Source organism: Pelmatolapia mariae, linkage group LG23 (assembly GCF_036321145.2).
Source record: "Pelmatolapia mariae isolate MD_Pm_ZW linkage group LG23, Pm_UMD_F_2, whole genome shotgun sequence".
NCBI lineage: Eukaryota > Metazoa > Chordata > Actinopteri > Cichliformes > Cichlidae > Pelmatolapia > Pelmatolapia mariae.
This window is the reverse complement of record NC_086246.1, coordinates 41,775,149-41,799,732: the sequence shown is the minus strand read 5'-3', so window position 1 is coordinate 41,799,732 and position 24,584 is coordinate 41,775,149. Positions and strand designations below refer to the sequence as shown.

Genomic DNA, 24,584 nt, shown 5'->3' with positions numbered 1-24,584 from the left:
TGTTTTAATCAGTTCATCTAGCATGCAACATAACTAGAGGAAATATAAATTCCTGCTTCATTGGTTGTTCTTCTGCAGTTGTGTTTGTAAGAATTTGTGCGTGCACACATCAGATGGCACACAGCACGTCCTGTAAATCCTGCCAATCAGGTCTTACAGTGATAACATCATTTTCAAGGTGTGTTATTACTGTAAGGTGTTCGGTTATTATTCGAACCTTTACAAGGGTTTATGTGAGCACTGCTGACTTGACACTTAAAATGTTTTTTTCACAATTTCACCACTCTCAGGTTACATGGAAAAAAAAGACATTTCACACTTTTTTGTATTAAAATAGCATGAAATGCTTTACTGCACCCTTGGTTCTTTTGGCCGCTTTGTAAATCTTCTTCAGGCCTTCATCCAGAGCACTCAGAAAGATCCCAGACAAGTTGTTGGCTTTGTCTCGTTGCTGTGCCACTATTAGGGCTAACTGGGTGACAGGAAGGAGATGGAAGCCGATTAACATATTATCTGATCACTGTTGCATGGCACTGAGTGCTGTTCCCCACAGCTTTGCAAGCCTGTCACCACACATTAACCCAAAGCAGGTATATCACACAACTGATCACTACTACTGCAAAGAAACAAAAGATATTGTGAAACAAGCATGCATTTTAAGACATTTAGAGTGTTTTATGCAGCAGAGTTCTTTAACCAGAACCTACTTGATCTTGGCTGTTCAATCTGGACTGTTTGTCATTAATTGGGAACAGAAGCACACTTCCAAGATCCAAATCTGAAACAAATCATATTTAATTTTGTGACTCATTCTTCAGTCAGACCACCAAAGAAGAAATAAAATGCTTTGTTACTGTTAATCTTACCTTTCATCTTTCCAGCTAACTCATACTGCTTTCGCGGCTCGTCTGATCTCACCTCCAGTGCTGTAAACAGACCTCCTCTTCCCCACCGACCTGAGTCATCTACACAGGAATCACTACTTTGGTAAATAACACATGCTGTGGTTTGGTTTTCAAACTTATTGTGCCCAAGGCGCGCCAAACACTAAATCAAAGCCACACCTGCATTCATATCGTGGCAAAGTTACCATCTGACATGTTGCCAGTTGGTGTTTTTGTTTGAACTGACAAATTAAGGTATTTTTTACGACTTTGCACGACATCTAAGTTTTCACATCAAACCTTGTCAGGCTCTTTTACGCAATCTAACATACAGTCCTGCTGCAACTGGTACAGATTTTGTGTAAGACAAATTCTTCTTTCTACAGAGGCCTGTTTGGCGCCATGTTGGCATTAATCAGCTTCTCTAAGGTAGAAACCGTTGGGTAGGGTCTGCTCAACAGACTTTTTTTTTCTTTCCCATTTCTGTAGGTAGTGGGTCGTTCAGTAGTTCTTATTTGCTTTGCACAAGAAAATGATCAATTTTGTACATTTTTGTTAACTTTTGCACTATAAGTCAGGGCCTTTAGTGTGTCACACTCAGGCCCTCCCAGTTATGGGGGCCTATCTCTCCCCACCACACTCCCTGCTGGTGGCTGATGCCCTCAGGCGTCGATGCGTTGGTGGTTCTCAGTGTCTGGGGCTGGGTGCTTAGGTATGTACCAGCTCAATCCCAGTTCCTGCCAGGCAGGGTCGGGTGCCCATGGCTCAGTTGGGCCCCTTCCAGGGGCTGGGGGGCCCTCGGACCTCAGGCCTCTGGGCCTGGGGCTCGGTCTACTCTGGCAAGGCTGACTGCCAGCAGAGCCCGCGGGGACATCACCGCAGCCCCCTGTGGCTTCTGCACCGTGGCTGCTGGGTGATCCCACGTCAGTTGCTCTCCTCAGTTCTTTCCAGAAGGGTAGCACGGTGGCCTCTCTGTTGGTCCTCCTTGGGCTCTCGCGCTCTGGGGGGCCTCTGGATGTCTGGGGCCTGGATCTCCTCCATGCCTGCTTCATGCCCTAGGGGATGGGGCTATGGCTCCCTGAACCTTCTAGCAGATCGTTACACGGAGAAACCTTTTGAATAAAAGTGCGCCCGTCCACACAGGTGTGCACACAGGTGTACACACGAGTGCTCACAGGCACAAACTACACCTTTCTTGGCTCCTACCTCAAAGCACACTGTGTGCCGTCGGCCTTGCGTGCTGCACAATAACATTCAATATTTAGTGTTTACTCTTACTTAGATTTATTTGTGTTATTGCAATGATGTTGTGTGTATTGTGTTGATCTCTTTTTGCTTGTTTTCTCTTTTTTTCCCTCTCATCAGGTGATCCAGGTGATTTTTTTTTCCTTTCTTGTTTTTAAGTGTCCTCTCTCACTGTCCCTCTTCCCCTCCGTTTTTCTTTCCCTCCCTCATTCTTTCTTTCTTTCTCCCTTTCCTATCCCCCAGTCATGTCTGTCCCATCTGTAATAACTTTAAAAAAATAAAATAAACAAATAATAATAACAAAAGTCAATCAAATCAACCAATATGGCAAGGTTGTGATGATCCACTTGGTAAAGTAAATCCGTTCGGCATCTTTCTTGGCCTTCAGACAACAATTCTGATGGCTAAAGAACCAAACCGGACAAGCAAAAAAAAAAGAAAAAAGGAATCACTACTTTGGTAAATGACACATACTGTGGTTTGGTTTTCAAACTTATTGTGCCCAAGGTGCACCAAACACTAAGCCAAAGTCACACCTGCATTCATATCGTGGCAAAGTTACCATCTGACATGTTGCCAGTTGGTGTTTTTGTTTGAACTGACAAATTAAGGTATTTTTTAAGACTTTGCATGACATCTCAATTTTCACATCTAACCTTGTCAGGCTCTTTTACACAATCCAACATTCAGTCCTGCTGCAACTGGTACAGATCTAGTTCTCTTTTGTGTAAGATAAATCTTTCTCTCTACAGAGGCCTGTTTGGCACCATGTTGGCATTAATCAGCTTCTCTAAGGTAGAAAGGGTTGGGTAGGGTCTGCTCAACAGACTTTTTTTTTCTTTCCCATTTCTGTAGGTAGTGGGTCGTTCAGTAGTTCTTATTTGCTTTGCACAAGAAAATGATCAATTTTGTACTTTTTTGTTAACTTTTGCACTATAAGTCAGGGCTTTTAGTGTGTCACACTGTAATAACAGATAATTATCTAGTAGCCTCCTAAAACTGGGAGACTTAATGCTAAGGATGTGGTTACTGGGATGATCTGATATAGTCGTGTTGGTGTTGTTCCCAGATCATCATGAAAATGTTGTTCCAGGTTCAACATTGCAAGTGACCAATCACATTGTTGTGACGTTATTCTTCTGCGCGCCAAGCCATTCGTGCATTTATGAAATTCCAATGTTGCAAGGACAATATCAATTCTGCTTACCGTTTATTACAGGGTTAGGGTTAGGGTTAGGGTCAGGGTCCGTTGATCGGCGGACAGAGGCGGTTTCTCGCAGCTTAAGTACAGTTTTTTGTTTTACGGCGGTTTTTCCCGAAGTCGCAAAAGTATGACGTCACAACATTCTGATTGGTCACTTCCAATGTTGATCCTGGAACAACATTTAGTATGATGATCTGGGAACAACACCAACATGACGATATCAGATCGTGCTGGTTACTGTGACTGACAGCTGTCCTGACAGTCTTATTCAGGTTCAACCTCTCCACTGTTGGTGTTTTTTGGAGGCTTTTTAATGCAATGCACATCATATGTTTTACTCACCAGACCATATGGGGAGCTGAAGTTTGTGCTTTCATTTTGGTGAAAATAATTCTTGGTCTTAGCTTATTACTTAGCACCTGTACCTGTACCAATAGGTGACATCACGTGACTATGTCCATATCCATCTATAGTTCCTACAAAGCGCACACTGAATTAAAAATTCAAATGTGTCAGTTTACGAAGTAACAAGAAAAATGGAGCGCGTACCAACGCAGTGGACGATGATGGCGTCTCCCTGGGCGGTGTGAGGATGAGTAACATCCCCCAGAACGTAGTGGATATCTGTGCTGTCAGAGTCTGTGGAGCACATGCTGCTGCCATCCTCCTCTTCTTCCTCCTCTTCCTCACTGTCCACAGACGGCAGGCACCGAGATCTGTACCCGCAGGACTCCCACCAGGCCATTCTGCATGATGAACCCACACATCAAATAAAGGGAAAAAACGGTGCAAAAGAAGTCTCAGAATTTTAAAAAAGCAAATAAACTAATAAATCTTTACTTTTTCTTGTATTTCTGCTCTTCCTGCTTCTGCTTCATCTCCTCCTGCATTTTGGCTCTCTTGGCTGCAGCCTCCTCCCTCCTCTGCCGCCTCTGCTCCAGCTCAGCCTCCGTGACAGGCTTCCTCTTCCTCGTTGGAATCCCAAGGGCTACCGACAGTGAAACCTGAGAACCCATTGAGAAAAATCACACTCATATAACGCTTGCACCACTGGGATTATCAGCGTAAGAAAACATGTGAGGCTGCTTTGTATCTATCCTTTAAGTAACACTGAAAGCCTGAGTTTTTGTGGTTGCTGGGATTTCCTGTAATATTCATTCAAATCAACCCACAGATAAAATTAAAGTCAATTAAATGTTGCTCAGTCCAGAGTAAACATTTGATCCATTTTCCATTTTTTTATTTGTGCAGTTTAATTTCAGTTGAGATTTTATAAGTTTCAGTAATCGCTTTGGTATTTGGAGAATTTTGAGGCGGAAAATATTTGTCAGGGGCAAAATGTAAGAAAGTAGAATTTATAATATAAACAAAGCTTTCTAACTGCTGACTGTCAGTCCTGCAGTGATCCCATTCTCAATAAACATATCTACCAATGTGATAGTGTTTGAATATTTAGCAAAGTTAACAAAGACTGGCTTAGTTAGTTTTGGTTAACTATAATGCTCTCGTTAGCGATGTTAAAGCTACAGCTCCTCCAGAGTTAACAACCCGGTCCCATAGGAGCTACAACACTGAGTGTGGTAGGGAAAAAACCCAAGGCAACAAGAATCTTGTGATTATAATAGGTTTTAACTGGTATTCACTTTTGATAATATTAAAAAAAGACTAACAGCTGAAGGAAAAATTGTGACATATAATGGTGAAATATGACTGAGGACCAAAAACAGCCTGCGGAACATTTCAATCACCTGCAACATCCTGAAAGGAAGAGATAACAACCCGTCCAACAAAAATAAAAGAGGCAGCATTATTATGAGAAATCGACAACAAGTCTGAACTACTTCTTCACTTGAATTCAAAGCAATGACCTTCATAGATGTGCCTGTGAAGTTTTTAGTCAGTCACTTTTAAAATATACTTTCTATTGTTGTCCCTGATTACATTAATCAGGAACATCCGGAACAAATTGTTTCGCAGACCGCAGATGTGTACTACAAAGCAGGATTTGAACGTATCCAGGTAACTTGGCGGTTAAGTTCTTGTGTACATTTCCATGATAACATATGCTGCAGACCTAAACTGCTCTGCAGCGGTTTATGACTGGAGATCAAAAGGTACAAAATTATCGCCTACTGACCAATCAGTTCTCTAGGAAACGGCTTGGCTGTTCCTGGAAGGTCTTTCGGACCACTGTGCACAGGCAGTAGCAGTTCTAATGGCACCGAAAGTCTGACTTTTCCTGATTAGCAACACAAGCTGACTTCACATAGATTCAACCATTCCTTTGATTTTGGTCCTTATTGACATGACGGCATCACACAGTTGCTGCGGGTTTGCCGGTTGCACATCCATGCTGTGATTCTCCTGTTTCACTACATCCCAAAGGTGGTCTGCAGAAGATGAGTACATTGTGGTCATGAAGGGATGGACCTTGTCAGTGACAACACTCAGGTAGGCCATGCTGTTTAAATGAGGTTCAGCTGGTACTTAGGGGCCCAAAGCACGCCATTACACCACCAGCCTGAACCTCTATCATTACGCCCACATGTTGTGGTAGTGACGAGGACACGAGCAAAAAGCAAAACTAGAAAAAAGTCTGTCAGGACCGAACTGATTGATGTCCCCAACATTTTACAGACTGTGTTGCACTGTGATCATCACAGTGTTCCCTTCATTTTTCATGGGGGTGGATGTATCCTCCGTCCAAGTGTTCCTCGTCCGCTAATTAACTGGAAACTGCTGAGCCACGATGAGTGTCTAACATAGCTAATTTCTTTTAAGTTTTCAGCATTCTGTCTATACATAACTAACCTCATGTGGGATGCATGTCCTTACAAAGATAATTCCGTTTTAATTTAAAGTCGGGGCGTCTTACTCCAGTTTTGTGTCGCAGAGCTCGTCCTTCTCCTGCTGCTCTCTGAAACTCGGTCAGCTGCTCCTCCAACAAACGATCAAAGCTCTTCTGGTCCTCAGAGCTGGGGTCCTTACTGTAGTCTTTCCCCTCAAAGAAGTACAGGTGGTCTAAAGGAGCAGAGGGGACAGAGGTTTGAGATAATCATCACAAAGAGAGAAAAGACAATGTCGGCTCTGATGAAGCACAGAGGAGGTCAAAATCTGCATGTAAACTAACAGGCTCCTGGCTTCTTTAATAATAATGTATACTTTATTGATCCCCGTGGGGAAATTACTCTCTCTGCATTTAACCTATTCACTCAGTGAAGCAGTGGGCAGCCGCAAATCAGGCGCCCAGGGAGCAGTGTGTAGGGACGGTACCTTGCTCAGGGGTATCGCAGGGTAGCCGTTCAGTAGATTCGAACCCCTGACCTTCCGATCATGGGGTGACCACGTTACCTACTGAGCTATCCCTGGAGGTGTCAAACTTAAGGGACACGAGAGAAATGAGAATCACATCAGGGGCAAGACATATTTAGTTTGTCCTGCTTTCATTTTATCAAAAAACCATCTCCAGAAATTCATTATTTGGCTTAATTACAGATCTACTTGAAGGCCACAACACAGCAAAGTCACAACAACCTGTTTCAGATGTCCGAGTTTAACAACTACTGGCAGTATGGGACATTTTAACAATAATAAATCTTTTCCATCTCTTGCATAGTGTCACAAAGCCCATTTTTCTCTACTTAAACTTATCTCTTTGCCCGTGAGGAAAATTTTATGGAATCATCTAACTTACTGGGATGAAATTTGCTGCACATTACACCCAAAACACTTTGAATAAACTTTCTCAGAAAAATCATCTTCTTAATGGCCTCCCTGACTTTCATTTCCTGTGCTGCGGTGAGACTTCCTTTTACAGAGTCGTCACTTTGAGATGGGTTCAAACTTATTTTGCTCTAGATTCGTGTCTTTTTGATGGAGCACCTTCCCGCCCCTCTCTGCTGTCCATGACTCAGTATCTCTGCTGGTGTTTGAATTCAAAATGATGATACAAATTATATCATTTAAAAACAGCCGTCATTTTATGGCACATCAGTAAACAGGCCTTTCTTCATGGTAAAAAAAAAAGTACCCACTCAGTGCCAGTTATGCCATGCTGTGTTAGTTAGCTGTTAGGCTTCAGCTGGGGGGGGATGACTGGTTTTAATATATAATATAAAAATAATCTAGTTCTTGGAAGGTCTTCAGGTTGAGTTGTAACACCTTGATTCTTTACCTTTTCAGACATTCTGCTGTAGATTTGCTGCTGTGTTTGAGATCATTGTCCTTCTGCATGACCCAGCTTCGGTCAGGCAGCCAGCCTCATATTTGACTCTAGAATACTTTGTTATACAGAGGAGTTCATGGACGAGTCACTGACTACAATGTTCCCTGATGCTGTGGCTGCAAAACGAGCCCGGATCATCATGCCTCCACCACGACTGACAGCATGCAATAGGTATTTGTGACAAACATGGCGCTGTGCATTATGCCAAACACCTCCAATTGGGTGTCTTCAGTCAAAGGATGTTGTTGCCCAAGTCTTGTGGTTTGGGCTGATGCAGGTTTGCAAACCTAAGCTGTGATGCCGCGTTCTTTGTAGAGAGAAGATGGTTTCTCCTGGTAATCCTTCCAGGATCCTTCCATGTTTTTCTAACTGTACTGTCATGAACTTTAACATTTAACATGCTAACTGAGGCCTGTAGAGTCTCAGATGCCACTCCTTGGTTTTTTGGCAGTTTCTTTGAGCCTTGCACTGTCTGACTTCAAGGTGAATTTACTGGGACATCCACTCCCGGGAAGATTGTGGCATTGTGTTAACACACACTTCAATGTACCACAACAGAAAACTGGTAAAACCTCTGCTTTCATAGTACATTCGATAAGCAGCACCTGGCTGCAACGTACCCTTTTAATCCCTATGGAAGAAGTAAGGTTGTTTTTACCTTTTTTATTTTTATAGGACTTATTTGAACACTTATCTGTATTCCTCTCAATGTGATTCTCATTTTCTCTTGCAGCCCTGTGTGAAACTAAATTTGTCACTCCTGACCTAAAGTGATTTGCAGATTTCCTCTGTTTTCTTTGCAACCTCTAGTGATGAGCCCAAGAGAAGCAATCTTGGGTGTTTTCTCCTCTGTGGTTTGCAGTTCAAGAACCAAAAGTAAAACGGAGTCGCTTACATGCAGGAACAACATGTTCGCTATACCACACCAGTTACATTATATTAGTCGTTTTTGAAATTCAGACACTAAGAATAGCCCATAGTGATTTGAGATTTCAACATGTACACTATAATGAAACATACTCTGCCCGTCGGCTTCAGATCCTTTCCCTTCATCATCCTCTTCATTTTCTTCAAGCTGGGAGTAGTCGTCATCATCCACCCAATGACCATTATGTGACAGGCCAAGGATCTTCTCCAGTTTCACATCTTGTATGGAGCTCTCATCAGATGACAAAAGCTTATCAATGCCAAACTTCAAGATCTCGCTTAGCTGTGCCGAAGAGAAAATGTGAGCAGAGGAGGTGAAAACTGGAGAGGTTTTGATACAAAGCGGACACACAGTGAACTGAGCACTGGAGGATTCAGAGATTATCAGTGATTATCCTGCAGTGATAGAATTTATTTTCAGTGATTCAAAGTTAACAAACCTGCAGCCCTCCTGCAGCTGACTGAGCTTGATCCAGTAAAGAGAAGCGGCCTTCTTCAATAACAGTGTTGGTGAGCTGCAACTTGGACACAGCGCGAGAGTACATGATCTCCTCCACAGTGTCTCGTGCCAGGAGGCGAATCACTTTCACAGGCCTGTAGGAAATCATTCAAATATTGAAACCAGCATCACATTGAACTTCCATTAAGTTGAGAATTGTTAAATTCATAGAGTAAAGTAAAGCTCAAGCTACCCATAATCAATCAGTCAATCAATCTTTACTTTTATAGCTTATTTCCTGTAGATAACTGCAAAGTGCTTCACAGACGACTGACATGCAGATATTAATACAAAAGAAAATGTAATAAAAATAGACTAAAAGTTAGGTGAATCAAACTGAAAGGATAAACGTATATAAATTCAACTGCAGCAGTCTGAGACTGTATATGTAGGTACATATACAGTGGTTGGAGATCTATTAACCAATCATGTTGGAGATTTGATTACATACAGTCTATGTGGCGCAAAAGAGAGTTTACATTTGCTGAAATTCACGATAAGTATCCTTATTATCTAGCCTTGTTCTGAAACAAATTTACAGTCATTACGGACGTAAAAAGATCTCTTGGACCTGATATCTACTGGCTAAGTCAGAGCCGAGTATGGCAGCCAAGTCAGCAGTCTAGCTAACTGATGCCAGACTGACAGTGTCATGCCAAGGCAGTGTTGGTACGCAGCAAACACCCCCACAATGTTAACGAGAACAACAGACTAATACTACCTTAAAACATGAAAGTCTGTTAGTCCAGAACACTTCAAAAACCTTTCAAGTTCAGTCACAAAAGCCATCAAAAGATGAGACGAAACTGGCTTTTAAAGGGGACATGAAACGCGACACATATAAAGGCTAATTTACATTTTATTTTAAAAAGTGACAGATTTTTTATTGTTGTTGTTTTGTCCATGGCACGCATCGGCCTACTTTTCCTACAGACACACTGATGGATGTTAGGATATTCAATCGTGCTTCAGTAAGAAACAGTTATGTTTGTGGTGTGCATGTAGTTGGCTGTTATGTTGTAAACTGGATGTGCTCGTGGGAAAAGAAAGATTTTTTTACTGCATAAAATAGTTTTGATCGCATCAGCTGACTGCGCCCCTTACTTGGCCAGACGAGGAAAAATGTGAGTTTCTAACACCAGCTTGTCGGTCCGGTGAATCACCTCACACCTGGCTCAAACAGGCTCTCCTCCACCTCCACGCAGTCCTCATTGATAAAAAGTGCGTAACAAACCCGAATATTACGGCTAACAGCTTGATTTTCCCCTTTGAGTGCAGCTAGCCAAACAGCGGGGAGCCAGATACTGCTAATGAGACAGAGAGTGAAAGTAAACAACGTGACATAAAATTCATTGTAGCAACCCAAAAATGATCCCTTTAGACTGATTTTTAGTTTTAGTTTTTTTATTTTAGTTTTAGTCTCCTTGCTCTTCTTGGAGTTATCGGTTCTGTCACTAGTTAGCTAACAGAAACTAATGTAAGTTTATTAGCTGCAACCAACCAACCAACCGGGTGACGTCATTTACTGACAGAAGATGGTGTTAAAGATGTTTAACTTTAGGTACTTATTTCTTAAATCCAGTTTCACAGACAGTGTTACATCTATGCCAGTTGAGAGTAGGTCTCAGTGTTATAAATAACCTTTATATGTGTAGTGTTTCATGTCCCCTTTAATGAAGACCACCACAAGGGAAAAAGACATGAAGACCAAGTAGATAATTTAATCGACACTTAGGCTACGTTCACACTGCAGGTCTTAATGCTCAATTCCGATTTTTTGATCAAATCCGATTTTTTTGTCTTCTTGTTCACACTACAAATAAAATGTGACCGCAAACACGCTCTAGTGTGAACCCTCAAAGCGGCCCGCATGCGCAAAAGAAGACGTCACACACAACGCTTTCTGTTTAGTCCCAGACCAAACAGTATTGTCTGACTGATGGCCCTTAATATTAAGACTTGTTTCGGACTTTACGTTTCCCAATTTTGCTTTAAGTTATAAAGTTATTTTGTTATTTACATATGGCTTAATAATTATCCTTATTGTCAAAGGAGCTTGCAAAGAAAAGCGTCTGGACTTCTTAAGGTTGCTTGAAGACGTTTCACCTCTCATCCGAGAAGCTTCTTCAGTTCTAAGGTCAAATGGCCGAGAGTCCCAGATTTAAACCCAGTGGGAGTATCCCCCCAAAGAGGGACAAAGGACCCCCTGGTGATCCTCTAATCACATGAGCCAAGGTTTAAAAATGGGTGTGGGTCCCAATCAGCCAGGGTTTCGGGTGAGCTCATTGTGAAACCTGGCCCCACCTTATCATGCGATTTCCTGAGGTCAGATGGCCCAGGATGTGAGTGGGCGTTAAGGCGTCTGGGGAGGGAACTCAAAACTGGATTATAGATGGCAGATGGTGTCGTAAACCACCGCCTCTGTTCAAAGATGGTCGCTCACAGTGGACGTAGATGGCTTCTTTCACTCCTCTTTCAAACCATCTGTCCTCTCTGTCCAAAATGTGAACATTGGCATCCTCGAAAGAGTGACCTTTGTCCTTAAGATGCAGATGGACTGCTGAGTCTTGTCCTGTGGAGGTGGTTCTTCTATGTTGAAGACGTAGAAGAGGTGGCTCTTCTATGTTGAAGAGCCACCTCCACAGGAGTCACTTGGATGAGTGACGAAACATTTCTTCCACAAAACGCTACATCCAGACGAACAGATTCAACTTTTGGAGATGTCTTCCAAACAGTTTCACTAACATCTACACAGGATGGCCAGGAAGCAGGGCTCTAGAGTGCGACCAATTTGGTCGCAAATGCGACCAAATTTTTCAGTGGTGCGACTAAAAAAAAATATTTGGTCGCGGGTAAAAAAAAAACAAACCCAGCTTTGTCTTTCTCGGCTTTCTCACCCCACGGCCCGAACACGGACACGCTGTCGGAGCTTAGCGATTCTGATGCGTCGGGTCCGCGCTGTGTTTCCGTCTTTTTTGCGCTGATTCAGAGCTGCAGGTTTTGTCTCTCCAACCAAAATTCGCCGAGCCAGCAGCAAAAGAAGCAGCAAATTGCGCTTCACATTTGATCAATGTCATCATGAATTCCCTCTGACTTTTGCTGTTTTGCTTCCACCACGATAAAATCACACTTCATGCACAGCTCTCTCCCTCTCTCTCTCTGTGTACTTCAAGAACAGTTTCCCGTCTCAAATATCTGTTTTCTGCATTATTCATTCACTTATTACCCACCAGTCTACCGTTGTTTACAGCGCTGTCGGTCGCTGTCTTTTTCTTTTCTTTTTCTTTTTTTCACTTAAATGACCTCGGACAAGAAAGCCTAATTTCTGCTGTTCAATACTGAAGAAATTTAAACTTCTTAAAATTGTGCAAAATTGCAGAATATTGCAGAATATTTTTAAGGTTATCTGCTATAAAACGCCAGACCAGGAAAGTCTCCTTGTTTTTCTGTGTTTTATTCTCAGTTACTTTCACACAAAGGCATCTGCTGTGATGTTCACAATTCTGATGAAGTCTCACATTTATCAGTACTGATAAATGATCACAATTATAATATTTCTGACTGTCTGAGGCTAAATTGAATCGAATCGGGACTTTGAGAACCAGAATCGAATGATTATAGAAATCAGTGATGATACCCAGCTCTAGTGAGCAGTCTAGGCCCGACAGAAGTGGATGTAGCTGTGGGTAATGAGAAAAGATGAAAAGAACTATTGATAACTTTTGTGTTAAGTTAAGGCCTGATCCGTCTGAAATTCATAGCCAGCTCTGACACGGAGCCATCAATATTTGAATGCTGTAAAAGCACAGTGTATCCAGAAAACACATTATATGCTGCAATAAATGCACTGCCCAAGTGTCCCCTCTCCCCACTGCCTTTCAGCAGCAGGCAGCAGCAAACAGGTCGTCAGAGGAGGCGAGATGATGATTAAGTTTAACATTTTCTACAATATTGACAAAGCACTTTAAGCACAAGTTTGTTAGTTAATAATTTAGAAATGAATATTGTCTGTATGGACTTCCCCCCAAAGAAAGTGCACATGTAAAACTGCGGTGTTAAGCAATGCGGTTGAAAAATTTGAGTGCGCCTAATTAGGCGCACCGGTGCGCCCATGGCAAAAAGTTAGTCTAGAGCCCTGCCAGGAAGCGTTCGCGATGTCTTATTGGGTGCTTCTCCGGCACTGATAATTGGCGTCTGTCTTGTGTCAGTGACGTAGAAGACAGATTTAATGCGACATGACCATTCAAACAGCAGTCGCTTCCTAAAACATCAGATATGTATCGGATTCAGTACCACATACGAAAGTGACCCAGATCGGATTTGAAAATATCGGATTTGTGCTGTTCACACTGTTATACCATGATCGGATATGGGTCGCATAGGGTGAAAAAAGTCGGATTTGATGAGCTTTCCCCTGCAGTGTGAACGTAGCCTTAGACTCAAGCCCAAGCAAATACTTCCTGAAGTTCATGGTGAAAACACTCTTGAGGTCAGCTGTTGGAGGTGTAGTGTGATGTGCTGCGACATGCAGAAATGTGCAAAATATTATAATATGTGAAATATTAGAATAACTAACAACACCTCTGAATGCTCTACCTGTTGATCCCCACCCTGCACCTGATTTTTTGCAACGTATCCTACATCCTACATATTTTAAAAGCTCATTAAGAAATGAAGAGTTTCTCCCTAACCAGAGGACAAAGGGTTATATAAATATTGAAACAACATAACACAGAATCTTTAATAAGAAGCTGAACGGAGCCAGCGACAACCACTAAGTTTTAAGGTGGAATGTTTTCTCACTTGTTGTGAACACATCAGTATACCAACGTGACACCTCTAACAATTCATTCTATTTTAAGCTGTTCTCTGCAAAATACATGAACTGCACTGCCTGAACTGGTCCGGTTATTTCACCAACAGTTACTGCATGAAAGAAGAAAAAAAAAGTGGAGCTCTACACTCATACTACAGTCATGATACTACAGCAAGACTTAACAAGTTCATTGGAAATTCAATTGTTTTTCTTAATAATGAGCCAAAACACACTTTCAGGCCTGCCACTCACAATCATCCACCCTAAACCCAACGAAATGGTTTCGGGTGAGCTTGACTACAGAGTAAAAGAAAAGCAGCCAAGGACAGCTCAGGAGGTGCAGGAATTCTTTCAACGAGAACCTCCTGGCAATGCCCTCATGTCGCTGGTTGTGAAATGAGTGTGCAACATAATCTTGGCTTGTTAACTTGTTTTTACGACATAAATCAAAAGATATCGCAGACATTGTTCCCCAGCATGGAAAAAAATAAAAATATGGAAAAACACTACCAAAGTAAGTGTTAAAACATTTTTGTCTCGCTCTGCTGCATCCATTTTGTTGCTTTCTGTAAACATCCCTATCGAGCGTTATTGATGTGCAATAACTAGGTTGCATGCAGGGAGTACTCTTTCACACCTAACTAGAGATAAGCCTAATGAGATAGTTATTTTCTTCAGCAAAACAGGACATCGTGCAGAAGTTTTCACATGCTTCTTTGTGCTGTCAATGCTGCACGCCCCTTTGCGAAACTGTGCGACTTTCAGGACATCTAAATAAAATACCGATTAGATCCTGCTTGGAATCATTTCTCGTATGCTTCACCTGTTCTGACCAATCCGGTGGCTGCGTGCGGCAGCCTGCAAGTCATTTTGAGGGTTGAAGTCACTATCCACAAAAATGACAGTGTCAGCAGCTGTCAGGTTCATCCCTACTCCCCCTGCAAAGACAGAGAGAAAGAACAAAAACTGAAAATTGTGGCTCTCGATTTTTGTGCACACAATAAAGAAACAGTAGGAATGGTGCATTTACTGTAAACAGGTTAAAGAAAATCATAATCTGTAACAGGAAACATGCTGGCCTTATTTACACAGGCGTTTCATTCTGCTGCAGCTCTTATCTCCTGTCATCACTCCCCTTTCCTCTCTCAGCCACTTCTGTGTTAGAAAGTCAGCTCAAGCTGAGCTTGCAGGCTTGTCTGCATATCTGAATCTACAGCAGAGTTCACAGAAGTGTTATCTTAAAAATTGCCACAGTCTTGTTTGTCAAATGCACTCTCAGCACTTTTGGCATCTAAAATGTCTACAGTAGAAGGGGTTACTGCTTCCCCTTTTCATATGCCTAGTTCCCAATCATAACCAGTGGGGTGCGTGATAGCAGATCATATGATGACTTTCTATCCCTGTTTAGGTTTGGGTTGGTTTTTTTTTTTTAGCAGGAACCAGGATCTCTTTCAGGATCATCTTTGACCGATCTACTATTTAGGTTTTGTCTACCCATTCTTGCCCATGCAGGTGAGGCTGAGAGTGCAGAAGTATTTGGTATTGAGTAGCAGGGGAGGGAAGAGGTGCCAGCTTTTTTCCACATCCTCCTTCCTAAAGACCTGCTTCTTAAACATCCCTCTGAAATTTTCTGTGGCTAACCAATAACAGCCACTTCTTGTATGGGCTCTCCATGTGACATTTACCAGTGATTTATATTAGTTATGTTGCAGTAAAATGAAAAAGCAAAAGATTCAGACATCTGCCTGAAGAATATCTTAAATAGAACTAATTCTGTCCCAGCTCTGCATTTCCATTCTTCTACTAGAATAGCTCTGCGCGAGTTCAAAATGCAGCCCCCAGTTCATCCTCTGACTGAAACAAGTAATTTTAGGTCCTCCACCTTTCTTCTGATTGCCGACAGCAGCTGGGTTGGGCTCCGGTGCCTCTGATGACCATATTAGGAGTATCTGCACTCATTGAGTGAAAAAAAGGTTTTTAAAAAAGGAAAAAAAAGGAGAACCTGACTGAAACTGAACATTTAGATCAGTCGGAAGTCTGCGCAATTGACTCACAGGAATTACTTGAATAGGCTTCATTACTTGAAACTTCGGCCACGGTTTAACATGAGTTTATATATAAGTATATCACAGAAAATACTACACCAGGGCTTTATTTACCGGCTTTAGTGCTGAGCAGAAAGACAAAGACATCTTTGCTGCTGAAGTTTTTCACCGCTAGGTTTCGTTCCTCCCCTCGGACTGACCCATCCAGACGTTCGTAGCTGTAACCTGAACAGAAAAGCTGAATTCAGCATTTATTTATAACTAAGAATAAATCAAATGGTTTTCAAGTTTGCCATTATGAAGAATGAGAATAATTACTAATTAATTCATGCCATTAAGAACAATTAATAGTAAGTCAATGAACAATAACTCCTCATGTTCACTCTCACTCACCTCTGTACTCCATGTAGTCCTGGAGAATATCGAGCATTCTCGTCATCTGAGAGAACAGCAGGATCCGATGGCCCCTTCAACCACAGATATGAAAACACAAATATTGTAAGACTCAATTTAAAGACGAATATGTGACTTAGAATATCACAGCATTACAGCAATGCCGCACTAAACCACCAGGTGGAGCCAAATAACACATCAGCAAACCCTTTGTGGAGGAATGTCAGCATGCTGTCCAGAAGACAAAGTTTTCCACTGGCTTCGATGAGATGTTCCCCCATCTCAAATGGCTCTGGCTCAACTCCTATCCAAGAAACAGACACACAAACATAGAATGTAATGGAAGCGTCTTTATCCTATCCCACTGAAAACACACCTACGCCTCAGGTCTTTCCTTTAGCAGAGAGAACTAAAGCCAGTCTTTTTTACATCAGCTCATCACTCTGCACCTCTCACCATCAAACAGATAAGGGTGGTCAACGCACTTCCTCAGGTTCATCAAGATGTTCAGCAGCCGAGTCTTGCTGCCTTGGTCATTTCCAAAAGCCTCTGAAAGAAGAGTTTTAGAAGCAGATTGAATTTACAAATGACTGATGCCCCTAAACAGATAGTATTAGAACTATTATTTCCACTTGGCACCTTTAAAAACAGTCTACAAAGTGGAAAAAGCCAAAATCAAACAACAACAAAATCAGTGTAACGTTATGAGACATGAAACAAGGACGCAAAAATGCAAAGCAAAAGGTCAGTCATATTAGTAAATACTAGGGATGTGTCCACTAGCTAACTAATCATCGCTGCTGTCACTAATCGGTACCAGACTTACTAATCTAACTGTTAAAATTTTAATTGATGCCCAATGCCGGTAAATTATTGTGTATAAATGTTATGCAGCCATCTGCCACCAGATGGCGCATCGTTGTCAAGAAACGCAACAAATCTGTTAATCTAGGCTTTTATTGAAGTGACATGATAAATGGTTTCAAATGCCTTTGTTATGAGTTTTTGACGGTTCTCAAATGTAACTTAATACCCGAGTGTTTCTTAGTTGTAGACTAGTTGGTTAGTCTCATTTTTGTTCCTCGTTTAGTTGACTAATAAATTAGTCGCCAGGAACATCGCTAGTAAAACTAGTAAACTAATAATAAAAGCTATGAAGCAACCATGAGAGCTCAGAATATTCGTGCCTTGGGGGGCCTTGAACACCTTCAGGTTTATTCATCGACTTTGGAACAGACAAAAAAAATAGCACATTTCTCCTACACAGCTGGAGACCAGACCCAGAAGTACTTAAAGGTGATGAGTAAAACCTTAAAACCAACTCTAAAATAGAGAGAACTGATAGAGAGAAGTCAGGATTTAGTGTCCATTATGCCAACTGTAAAAATCAGTGAGAAGCTGAGCTGGTGCTTTCTGAACCAGGTGCCTTCTTGCTACTGCTGTAAGTAAAGAGGCAGGTAAGTACTGCAGAGAAAATGCATTTATAAATGACACAGCACACCATAGTGCCCAAGTCTCACCCAGATCCTTCATCAGAACAGCTTTGTAGTATTTCTTCTGCAGAGCGGACATGCCGTGATAAACCACGAGCTCGGTTTTCTTGGGCAGATCGACGGCCACCTGAGACTTGACTCTACGGAGCAGGAAGGGCTCCAGGATGCTTTGGAGCTCAGCAGCTATAAAAGGAATAAGATTCATGGTTAGCTTTCCAACAGTGCATTACTGTACTGTACTTTTTTGTGACCAATATTCACCCATTATATTTAAAAACATTTACTTGGATATGGAGAGACGCATGGATTCAGAAATAACACTGAATGTAAGCTATGCTTTGTTATGCTATAATTATGTATCGTACCCAAGGCAGGCTGACTTTGTACATCAGAGTAAGAGTTGACAAAGCTGTCTGTATCTTCTGGTATAAAGATGCTGGGCTGGATGAAGCTCAGCAGGGAGTAGAGCTCCTGCAGGTTGTTCTGAATGGGAGTCCCTGTCAGCAAGACTCTGAATCCCATGAAGAACTACAAGAGAAGAACACAAACAAACTGATTTAAGAGGTCAAGGGAAAGACAATGAAGAAATCTGCACAAACCAGGTGTTGCTCAGTACCTCTGTCAAAGTTTTGTGCAACAGCGAGTTTTGATTCTTCAACCTGTGAGCTTCATCAACCACAAGCACCTTCCACTTCCACCTGAGGGAGAGATCAGGGAAATATCAGCACATGAAAACTTTGTTCTCAGTGAACAAACCTTTAAAGACCATTATTCTCTTCCTTTTCTTCTGTCACATATAATTTGATACAAAGGTGGATTGTTTATATTAAAAATGGCTCACGTTTAAAAGAATGACCCCTCTCTAATAATCTCTGTAGATTACTACAGACACACAGGCTTCAGACTAATATTAAAGCTTTGTTTATGACAGTTTTTTCTAGTCTTGGTTTTGTAGTGTGGCTAGCATAATATGGTCATCTCAGGCATACAGGTCGCCTAGATAACCTAGATAACTGCAGTTTAAGCCGATCTTACTGGGTGAAGGACAGGAAGAGCCGACAAAGAGTGATCTAAAAGCAACATCTCTGTTGGTGCTGGTCCTTTTTTCTGCCACCTCTTGCTTAAAACTATATAAACTTGTATTAGGACACCACAGTTAAATTTTCCTCACAGTACATTGGTTCCAGAGCAGTTTATGTAGATCAAGAATAAGTACAAACTCACCGTTTCAAGAATGAAGCATCTTTGAGACACAGCTAGAAATAACAGTTAAAAAAAATATATATATATATCAGTTTTAACAAAGGTGAAACCTTATCCTGTTTTGTTTTGACTTAATAGCCTCAGACCTCATATGTAGTGAGAAGAACATGGAAGTCCTGAGAGTTCGCCTCCTGCTGGATCTCTGCCCGCCTTTCTTTGTCTCCTTTGTAAACCAGGACCGTCAGTGAGGGAGCGAAGCTGAAAGCGAGGCACACACAGGTTTACAGACAGCGCTAAAAGCACATTATCAAATGAAATGCATTCACTGGTTAATGTAGCTACACCTTTCCAACTCATTCCTCCAGTTCTCCAGGACAGAGAGTGGGCTCAGCACCAGAAATGGTCCTTTCTTCCTGAGAGCCCCTGACATGTACACCAGCAGAGAGATCGTCTGAAGGGATACAAGATGACCAGGACACCGTTAGAACATGTAAATAATAAGCCACATATAAAGCAGCCCCCAAATGGTCAGATTCATGAGTGTGTGACACATAAGGGGAAAACTTCTCATTCAAGTGAAGCAAAGTGTGTGTGTAATTTGTCTAACAAGCCACTTGGAAACCAAGAATCTCTCTTCAGAGAAACATTGCTTAACTTTGAAGAGCACTGGCTCTGATCCAGTGTATGCTAATGTCATAAAGGTGTATGCCTATGGAGTAGAAAAACTGCATTAAAATAAATGTAATTATAGTAATTATACAAATGTCACGTTAGGTCCAAGTGACAGAAAAGTGCTATAAAAAATATAACGAAAGGCACAACTGATATGTCACATGGCACTGAGGCTTTTTAGAATCAAATTCTGTGCACCCCCAGTGTAACAGATGCTCCAAGCCTCACCGCCTATATAAAAACTGTCCAGCCATGCCAGGGCTCTGGATTACAGGTAAACAGATGATGTCATACCTGGCAGGTTTTACCCAAACCCATCTCGTCTCCTAAGATGCAACCCTGCTGGTTCTTCAGGCACTGAGTTAACCAGTGCACCCCGTCCAGCTGGTAGGGTCTCAGCTGTATCCCTGTGAGGAGAAAGCACACAGATCATCACCGCTGGAGCACGTTTAAAATAAATTACATATAGGACGGCGCTGAAAGTGGATTAATCTGCTCTAAGTGCGTTTAGTTTGTATCCACAGAAAACGCCATGTCACTGTGAATGAGTGAAGACAGCCTGAAGTTTGTATGTATTCTGCAGGTCAGTCGTCCAGGTTAAAAATAGCCTTTCTACCTCTCAATCCCCATTTCTTCAGGTCACTTTGAGCAACATCCGCCTTCTTTTTCTCCGCGATGCTGTTTTTTATTCTCACCAAAATGTCCGACATGTTTGCTGACCGACAGGACTACAATTTATACAAAAGACGACTTTATCACAGACATGTACAGGCATGCAAGTTCCCACTGTTGTTTTCATACAGTTCATGCTTCCTGACTGGGTCACGTGACGCTACGGAAAGGCGCGCGGTTTTTTTTTAACTTCGCCAAAAGTTTGTTTTCTTTCTTGAGCAACGCTCATTTCTTTATATTTTGCTAGGAAAACGGGAAATGCATGCAAACATAAATGCAACTACAGAATATAAGGGGAAAACAGTTTTTAAATTCTAGAAACTGTTAAGAATTTGCACATTTTACAAACTTTGGCTTTTTGTGACAGGTCGCTAGTAACTAAGTGCCTGATAATACAATTTAATGGTGCTTTCTTTGCTAGAAGTCACACTGGTTAATCTCTGAAGCCCGGGGTCTTTTTTATGCTTGAATTACTCATGACCTCAGAAAACAAAAGACATTCCTCTTTAAATGGACGGGTTCGAGGACTGGACTGAAAATGAGCGAAAAAAAAAGCCAATGTCCAACAAAAAGACTTTGAAATTACAAAAAAAGGCTCCATAGAAACAAAATAATAAGAAAAGGTCCTAAAAAGCTCCACAAATAGATGTAAAAATAAGTGCTTCGAGTTTTAATGTGAAACAGATTTTCTGACAGTTTAGTTCTGAAAACAGAAACAAAAACCAAAAAAAAATAAACTTGTACTAAATGAGAGATAATTCCAGATAACTAAAAATTCACCATTTAAAAAAAAATGCATTTTGCATATTATAATATTAACAGGACCTGTCCATACCCTGATTAACTATTTGAGCTTCACATTCAAATACCAACACAATTTAAGACCATAAGAACTTTTAATAAAAATAGATTTAGTCTCTGAGCAAGATGAAAAAGAAAATCAACAACAACAAATTTAAAAAGTTTAAAATATTGATTTATTACAGATATTTACACATATTACAAACAAAGTCTACAATCATTATAAACTGGTTAAATTTGAGTGGTCACCAAAAATTAATCAGATCAATCAATGAAGAACAACTGAGAAAAATAAATAGAAAATTTGCTTCTTTTTCACCTATAACCAAATGCCTGAGCAGCAGGAAGGGCCAGAGACTTTCTAAAGGAGCCAATTTTAGCAACTTCAGTAAGAGACCTGCCCCATTCTTCAACACTTCATCCAAGCTGAACCTTCACCGCAAACACACACGGCCTATTTGATGCACATGGCCAGCATCCTCATGATTGCTTCTCTGGAAGGTAAAGAACATAAACCAGACATTTAGGCTTTGAACGCCACTTTTTTTCTGATTATTTATACAGAAGATTTGAATAAATGGAGCAAAATCTACAAACCTCACACATGGGATGTATGACAAGCTGTACCTGAAAACACACACATTTTATGTAACAAAAAACAATTTAAGACTGAAAAAAAATTAATTAGATATGAAGTAGAGACTCACCAGGTAAATGACAAGACTTGCAAGATAACAAACAACAAAGCAAGTCCAAAGTTCTTCCACTGTGAGAAAAAGAGAGAGATTGGGATCAAACACTGACATTAATCCAACAGATAAACAGATCAAGTTAGAAGTGATCATAAGTATTTTTTGGAGGCTCACTCACCCAGAAAGCCGCACAGAGAGTCAGAACGAGGCAAGTCTAAAGCAATGACAGAGAGACTTTTAGCTTTAATTTGAAGGGTTTTAACAAAAGTCTGTGTAAACTGTTTTTGAAGTACAGCCATTTTTTGGACACAGCCCCTCACTTTTAGGCTCTCACATTAACTGTACAAACTAACATAGTTGTAAATATAAGGATTGTTTAATACTTTGATAAAAATCCTTGACTGCTTAAAGTCCAGAAACCATGGATATTACCAAATGTCTTGCTCTGCTAGACCTTTACTGCTGCTGCCTTTATTTACTCCTAGTTTGTGAGTCTTTCTGCATTCAGTTATGTAGTTAATAACTGAAAAGCATGCTCTATTGGTTTTCTCATTTCTTTGCCTGAGAAACTGTTGGGTCAGTGTGCAGTTTGCTTTGGGTCCATTTGCAGTCTGGTCAGTTTATACCCCTGTACACTTCACAGGTCATCCCACTACTTCTATCAACAGTCACATCATCAATAAACACCAGTAACCAAGTTGCACTAGCAGCCATACATGCCCATGCAATAACATCGCCTCCATCATGTTTTACAGATGATGTGGTTCACTTCAGATCATGAGCAGTTTCTCTCCTTCTTTTCCTTTCCATTCATTCTGGTACAAGGTCATCCTGGTTTCATCTGTTGTATATTTTCTGTGGTCTTCTTTTAGGCTTTTTGGTTTTGCTGAGCAACTCAGTGCGTTCCTTCTTTTTATGACTCTACCAGTCGGCTCATTTGGCTATTCCTAAAGTTTTTGGTTTCTATCTGATGTTGTTTTCTTTCAGCCCAGTGATGACCTCCCTCACTTGCACTAACATCTCTTAGGGCCTGTTAGTTAACTATAATACCCTTGCTTCCAGTTGTATATGTCAGAACTGCAAAGTATGATGCTTGGGCATGACATATGTGACATGGCCATGCTCATAGCCACATTAAAGCTGAGAAAATCTTCAGATCTACAACACAGGTGTCAAATTAGTGTCTGATTTAATTATTTACCTACAGTAGTAGTTTAAATATTTGCACACTGAGCCTTGCACTGAAAGAAAGAGGATGGTAACCTAATTGCACCTGCTGTGGGACATTCTGAGAGCAAATCTTCCATCATAGCAAATCTTGTAGTTTTAAAGAGAGACGTATGCACATCAGGGTCTGATTTTTGTCAGACTATCCACAACCAAGTTTTCTGAACTCTAGCTTGGTGTTGTCATGCAATCCTCTAAGCAGAAAGCTGTGTTATGCAATCCTTTCACCTTTAACCAGCTCTTGAACTCTTAAGGAAAACAGATTTTTTTGCAATGAATCTAAATTTACTGAACTCAGTCCACTCCTGTTTGTGTAACGCGTTCTGTCTTTTGGGGGTTGATTTTTTTTTTTTTTTTTTTTTGCACTTACCAACATAATGGTAGTAGCCAGCGCTCTTGTTTTGTCACACATCCTTTTCAGCTGCTTCATTGGGCCCATCAGAAACATTGTGCTATTGGACACAGTGAAATGTGCAAGAAAGAAAAGCATGTATTAAGTGTGTAAAACATGCAAAATAAGCTTCCCATTTCAAGGTATTTTTTCATCACTAACCTGCACAGAGCACATATGTTGCCAAATGTGTAAAAGACAATAAAGAGAGTGATCCCAATCTTGGGGAGGAAGAGCACACACACGGCCTGCAAGACACACGTGAATGCGGGTGGATCACACGTCATGTTTTATAAGCCTCACTTTAAGGAGGGACTAGGCAGTGTCGCCAAATGAATGAGCATCACATCTTCAGCATTCCTCGGAGCAAGAAGAACCAGTAGGGCAACACCAGCTTTCTCTGAGCTCTTCCTCGTTGTGGAGAGCGACTCAATATTGTCGTAGAAAAAACAAACAAACAAACAAACAAAACACAGAAATTAAATTCTTACCAGAACTGTGCATGCGGCTCCCACCACGAAGCAGGCGATGAATCCCTTTATACGTGTGCCCCAGCCTAAAGTCGAAGCTTGGTTCATTTGCTGCATTAGTAGAGATTGAATAAACAATCGATTAATGATCCAGCTGAGATTACTAGCCACAAGAGTGAAAGATGGGATTAGGGCGTTACCTGTATAATGTTCTGGTCATCTCTGCGCGCCTCCTCACCGCTCAGAACCGACTTTAATTTATCCATGCCCGAGGAGCTTTAAAATTCGGCTTAATTGGTGAAGAATTATAGTTGTTTCCTGAACTGATAGGAACTTTGTCGGGTTTTCTCAGATATGTGTGAATGGACAACAGCGTCACATGCCAGCAGAGGGAGAGCCGAATGAGCTGCCAGTACCTTACCTGGCCAGGTGGGTCACTTCATCTTAGTCACACCTGAACCGGAACAGCAGCAAAGACGTCTCACTCTGATCTTTTTTTCCAGAAGTGACTCAGTGTTAGAAAAATTTAAACGCACCACCCAGTACAGCCATGAGTGAACAAGAGGCTCCAGACACCACTTTTATTTATTTTTTTTCGGAGATAATAAGTTTTCTCTTAAAACTGTAAAAATAACTATACAAGTTAAATAATTGTTTTGATTCCCCGCAAAGTGCTTTGGTCCATCGTATATAATTCACTAGCTCCTTTAATTTGTAAAGCTGGG

General features: G+C 41.3%; 2 protein-coding genes across 3 annotated transcripts in view; both read right to left on the bottom strand.

Moving 5' to 3' along the window:
* Nucleotides 1-20,408, bottom strand: part of chd1l (chromodomain helicase DNA binding protein 1-like) — a 28,978-nt gene extending 8,570 nt beyond the window's left edge. For both annotated transcript variants that reach the window (XR_010092182.1, XM_063467498.1), the window contains exons 1-21: nt 20,223-20,408; nt 19,901-20,013; nt 19,279-19,385; nt 19,081-19,192; nt 18,956-18,987; nt 18,348-18,429; nt 18,097-18,259; nt 17,759-17,914; nt 16,695-16,787; nt 16,446-16,542; nt 16,239-16,312; nt 15,960-16,070; nt 14,624-14,738; nt 8,926-9,079; nt 8,579-8,768; nt 6,209-6,354; nt 4,174-4,337; nt 3,883-4,079; nt 867-965; nt 708-778; nt 358-472 (exon numbers count right to left, since the gene is read on the bottom strand). Coding sequence is in view for 1 of the 2 variants with exons in the window: in XM_063467498.1 (XP_063323568.1) it covers nt 358-472; nt 708-778; nt 867-965; nt 3,883-4,079; nt 4,174-4,337; nt 6,209-6,354; nt 8,579-8,768; nt 8,926-9,079; nt 14,624-14,738; nt 15,960-16,070; nt 16,239-16,312; nt 16,446-16,542; nt 16,695-16,787; nt 17,759-17,914; nt 18,097-18,259; nt 18,348-18,429; nt 18,956-18,987; nt 19,081-19,192; nt 19,279-19,385; nt 19,901-20,013; nt 20,223-20,316 (2,485 nt within the window). In the remaining variant the exon portion in view is untranslated. The remainder of the gene's footprint in view (nt 1-357; nt 473-707; nt 779-866; nt 966-3,882; nt 4,080-4,173; nt 4,338-6,208; nt 6,355-8,578; nt 8,769-8,925; nt 9,080-14,623; nt 14,739-15,959; nt 16,071-16,238; nt 16,313-16,445; nt 16,543-16,694; nt 16,788-17,758; nt 17,915-18,096; nt 18,260-18,347; nt 18,430-18,955; nt 18,988-19,080; nt 19,193-19,278; nt 19,386-19,900; nt 20,014-20,222) is intronic.
* A 1,125-nt stretch (nt 20,409-21,533) lies between these two features.
* LOC134621057 (vesicle transport protein SFT2B-like) lies at nt 21,534-24,125 on the bottom strand. The gene is made up of 8 exons (XM_063467464.1): nt 24,060-24,125; nt 23,881-23,970; nt 23,552-23,637; nt 23,369-23,450; nt 21,950-21,985; nt 21,787-21,845; nt 21,677-21,706; nt 21,534-21,573 (listed from the first exon to the last, which is right to left on the bottom strand). Exons 1-8 carry the CDS (start codon nt 24,123-24,125, stop codon nt 21,534-21,536), a joined length of 489 nt encoding a protein of 162 aa, XP_063323534.1.
* Between the last annotated feature and the right edge of the window lie 459 nt (nt 24,126-24,584).

Coding starts and splice junctions, on each gene's coding strand:
- LOC134621057 (XM_063467464.1), bottom strand. CDS start 24,125: ATGGATAAATTAAAGTCGGTTCTGAGCGGTGAGGAGGCGCGCAGAGAT. Junction 23,451..23,551: donor AACATATGTGCTCTGTGCAG/GTTAGTGATGAA, acceptor TGTGTCCAATAG/CACAATGTTTCTGATGGGCC. Junction 21,707..21,786: donor CAAGTCTTGTCATTTACCTG/GTGAGTCTCTAC, acceptor GTGTGTTTTCAG/GTACAGCTTGTCATACATCC.